Below are 4502 nucleotides of genomic sequence, written 5' to 3' on the forward strand. Positions count from 1 at the left end.
ACTTTTCCCATAGTAAATCCTATGAAAACTTTGAATCGCTTGCGCTTAATTATAGTTTCACCGATTGCGCTGAAATTTTGGACAGTTCATATGGGACCTAAATGGAATCTAAAAAGTCGACTGGAGCGAGAATTTGATGTTTGTCCCATGCTAATGGCTATCTCGGTGCAACTTAGGGCGACTGACACAACCGCCTCAGCATACGGGTAGAATCGTGAGGCAACTTTTCCGTAGTAGGGGAAGCTCCATGGGGCCTCTCTAAAGGTCTGCTGGCGTATAGTTAATGCTGTCTTAATTACGCAGCCGAGAGCACCGTCCGATACACGAAACGTAGTCGAAGGAATTATCGGCTCGACGAGAAGAGTAAAGAGATGTTGCTGCAGCAGAAGAAGCGGAGTACGTACAAGAAAATGAAAATGATGTGGAGTTCTCCAGAAACACGGATGTTCTATCAGCTCCACGTATCCCGCAACGGCTTTGCACCGTGAGCCGAAATGTACCGGAATAAGAATGATACAGAGAACGCACGCACTGAGTATCATGCGGCGGTAAAAATGATTATGTCTGCATGACGGATGAGGGAACCACCCTAGACCCTCGCTGAATGAAGTGAAGAATACCATTCAACAGCTCAAGAACAATAAGGCAGTTGGTAAGGTTAGTATTGATGACGTGAAGAATGCGTTTCACGAATGCCTTGACAAGACCTATGAAGAACGCCCAAAACATGACGTTAAGATTGTCATCGGTAACTCCAGGAGGAGGTCTGAGGTGCCCAAAAATGAGTCTGCGTAGTTTATGGACAGCGCCCAAGAATACCTGCACGCACGCAAGAATATGTATCTGCAAGCACACAATGGAGATGCCCAAACGGCAAAGTTTACAATCAAATCGAGCATGTGCTGGTAGATGACCGACACTTTTCGGACATCTTTGATGTTAGAAATTTTAGTTCCAAAGGCTACAAACAAATACATGATTCTGGTCGCTTTATACGCCCATTGATCCTGGACGTTGAGAGAAGCTGATCGGAGATCTTTTGGATTTTTCAAACGTAAAGTGCTGCGAACAATACTCGGCGGTTAATTGGAAGACGGTACTTGGCAGCGTGACATGAACTACGAATTGTACCAAGTTGATAAAGAGATTAATTTAGTGAAGTGAATTTAACACGGTTAGCTGCGGTGGGCTGGGCACGTTGTTCATATGCCGGAGGAACAACAAGCTAAATCATATTCAGCTGACAACCAAGAAAGGGCTTCTTGGTAGGCCGCTCACACGTTGACTTTTTGAAATAGAATGTGACCTAAGGACTCGAAACGTTCAGAGCTACTGGAAGCGATTGGCCCTGGACCGAGTCTAGTTCAGGCGAATGCTTCATTTGGCATAGATTTTCCGCTACGAGTTGTAGCCACCAAGTATCAAGTATGTACTGTGAACTATAGCATATAAAGTTGGCAGTTAGTTGCTATTTCCTGCTGCTCTAGTTAGTGGGCTGAGATACTAAATACATCCTGCATTTTGATGGATTGTGATTAAGTGTTATTGAAAAAGGTTTGCTTTATTTATATAGAAAATTTTTTATCAAATAAATTCAAAGATTCACTATGTACATTCTATACAAAACAATACTATCTAATATGGCCTCCAATACTGTGGCAACATCACCCCGTGATGCATCGACTGTGACCGGGTCACGTGTCGTACCACACGATTGTGCAGATTCGTTATCCTTCTGTCGGGAAACTGTACCTGTAACATCTGCACACAGTCCGGTTTGCAGTCCTCCTCTTCGTCATCCTTTTCTGCATCGTCATTATCGTTATCATTGCCATCTTCGTCCGTTGTGCTTCTGTCTCTGTTGGCAATGTCGTCCCGGGATGTGACTATCTCGTTCAAATAGCACCACTCTAGCCGGATGCGCTGCAAATCCTTCAATGCATTGAACATCTTTCGTAGATGTTTGACTTCCTGGTTGGGATTGTGAAATATCGTTTAAATTGTTGTGAACTGACCAGTTGTCAGAGAAAACTTACCATCCTCACTTGCATCATTTCTAGGATTTTCAACCCTGTCATCGTACAAATGTGTTTTACAAAGATAGAATCCAAAACCACTTTGCTCAGTTTCAAAGTTTGAAGATGTGGAACAAATATGCCACAATTGATGGCCTCTTCGGTAAGTCGGTAAGGCTCCCAAGGATGTTTGTAGTTCCGAACGGAAATGTTCTTCAGGTTGGGAACGCTTCCAAGTGGCACGATGGACCCTGCGTAGGTCGTCAACATTTTCAACAATGGGAGAGAAAGCCTCACAGGAGATTGACACTTTATAATCTCTACCATCAAACATAGCTCACGTAGTTTTTTCATCCGATCAATTAGGTTGAAAGCATCTTCAGTCATCCTTCTTCCATTGATGATCAGTGTTTCCAAGTTCTTTGCTTCACGGAAGATCAGTCTGTAAACCATAAAGAACACATTCTTTTCATCACTGATTTTCAGATAGGTTAACTGTCCGAAGATCTGCAAATGAGACGCGTGAAAATCAGCCTCCCGGAATAGGAGACTTCCCTGCTGAGCCATCAGGGTCAAACTGGTGAGATTCGTAAAAGGAAGATAGCCGATCGTTGCAAACAGCAGCATCTTGTTGATGAACCTTACACTCAGCGTCTCTATCTGATCGTTCAGTATGTGTATCAACGGATTAACGGATTTTTTCGAATCTTCCAAGATCACAGTTTTCAAACTCGGAGTAACCACTTTGCACTGTAGCAAATCCTGATCTTCGACCCAAATCGACGACAAATAGCTGATCTTCTCCAGTTTTGGCATGTACAGCACTTCCTTCTCACCCAACAAATCCGACAAAGAATACCAAAACAGCTCCAATCGAAGTTCCTCCACTGTTTCAGCTACTTCCGGACAGAACAGAAACCTCCTCAACGGTTCCAAAAACTCACTTTTATCTCTGTTGGAATCCTTGATCGTGAACGCCCTGTACTGTTTCATCCTCTGCAGCACGGAACTATCGGTCGTGTTGAGATTGTACGTGTTCAGACAAAGCCGGCGCTGGGGGAGGTAGTACCCGCTGGACAGAGTTTTGTGCCATCGTCGGCAAACTCCCATCGCTACCATTTGTTGCTCAAAGTTCAGGTAGTCGAACACCTTGTACAACATTTCCGTTGGCAGTTTGTTAACGTGGTCTTCCGATTTCATTTTGCTGCTAGAGAAAGGCGATGTGCATGCGGCACGGGTCAAAAAGAGACTGGTCAAAGTTCAGATGGATGCCTTCGTAAGCAATCTGCCTGCTTGGTAGAATAGATTCATTTTTCGGAAATTTCCGTACAGCCCTATAGTTGCATCTCGATTCTACCTGTTTTTTTCCTCCTTTCTTTTCGTGTCCCAAAATGCATGAATAGTAAAGCGCAATAAGCTATAGTGATGCCCAGCCTACGCTTCTCAACGGGCCTCAACTTTTGTTTTGAAGATTTGCTTAAGCCGTAAATCAATTCGCTCTCAGCGAAGCAAAATCTTCCTGCTATCTACTACGCTACGTACGAAAATCACTGCTTCATACAGCACATGCAGCCGGTTTCAAACAGATAACAGAACGAAAAATGTTTGTGGTTACGTGCACTTCAGTTTGCTACTGAGCCGGCGCGGTAGCACGTGGATCGCAGTTGTGTGACCACTGCGTCGTAAGTTGTTTCTAGATCAATGATAAACGATCAAAACTAGATCTGAACACCAGATCTTTCTTCTCATTACCGCACCCAGGAAGCCACCCTTCTAACTCTGCAATCAAATTATGAAGAAACATTTCTGTCTCAATATGTGAGAAGGGCCTATTCCATATTTGTTTTTGTCCACTTAAACAGTTGATGATCGGACCCTTACTTACGCAGGAAAACCATGTTACCAAAAAAAATCAATAGTACAGCAGTAATGCTAAAAGAGTTGATTACACTCTTTTTTACTGGTTTATTTGAATGTTATGGGCGCTGAATCAAGTTTCAAACATCGCGCAAAAGTAATGACAATGCGACATAGATTTGTCCCAACTTCAACAAACTAGGATAAACATCGTACACCATGATTTTTGAGAATTTTCAGCCTTGCATTGCGATTTTCGAAATGTAACTTCGAGTCGGTAAATACTGCAACGCTGTTGAAGATCTACCATCGAACAGTTTCGATTTTGGATTAGTAATAATCGATTATTCGCGAGTTGAAAAGTACGCAACGAAATCAGCTTCTGTTTCGTCACCAACAAAAAAAATCGAGATTATTTCATTATCTATTACCAGTTAGAATGAAGAGTAATCGCCGCGCCATCTTTGTTGCTTGTTTGTCCGACAATTCTTTTCTCCGGTTGTGGAAGATCTTGAAAAGGTCATACAGAAGCGGAAAAGTGATTGATGGCATGAATTAGAACCTCAATACATGTTATGATATAATTGCGAATAAACAGCACAAAAGATCACAAACCATACACGTGATAAT

General features: G+C 42.8%; 1 protein-coding gene across 1 annotated transcript; it reads right to left on the reverse strand.

Moving 5' to 3' along the window:
- Positions 1 to 1527: 1527 nt before the first annotated feature.
- On the reverse strand, positions 1528 to 3857 carry LOC109428982 (uncharacterized). Its single transcript, XM_062859902.1, has 2 exons — positions 2037 to 3857; positions 1528 to 1971 (listed from the first exon to the last, which is right to left on the reverse strand). Exons 1-2 carry the CDS (start codon positions 3213 to 3215, stop codon positions 1636 to 1638), a joined length of 1515 nt encoding a protein of 504 aa, XP_062715886.1. The 5' UTR covers positions 3216 to 3857; the 3' UTR covers positions 1528 to 1635.
- Between the last annotated feature and the right edge of the window lie 645 nt (positions 3858 to 4502).

The sequence above is a fragment of the Aedes albopictus genome, chromosome 3, assembly GCF_035046485.1.
Source record: "Aedes albopictus strain Foshan chromosome 3, AalbF5, whole genome shotgun sequence".
In the NCBI taxonomy this organism is placed as follows: domain Eukaryota; kingdom Metazoa; phylum Arthropoda; class Insecta; order Diptera; family Culicidae; genus Aedes; species Aedes albopictus.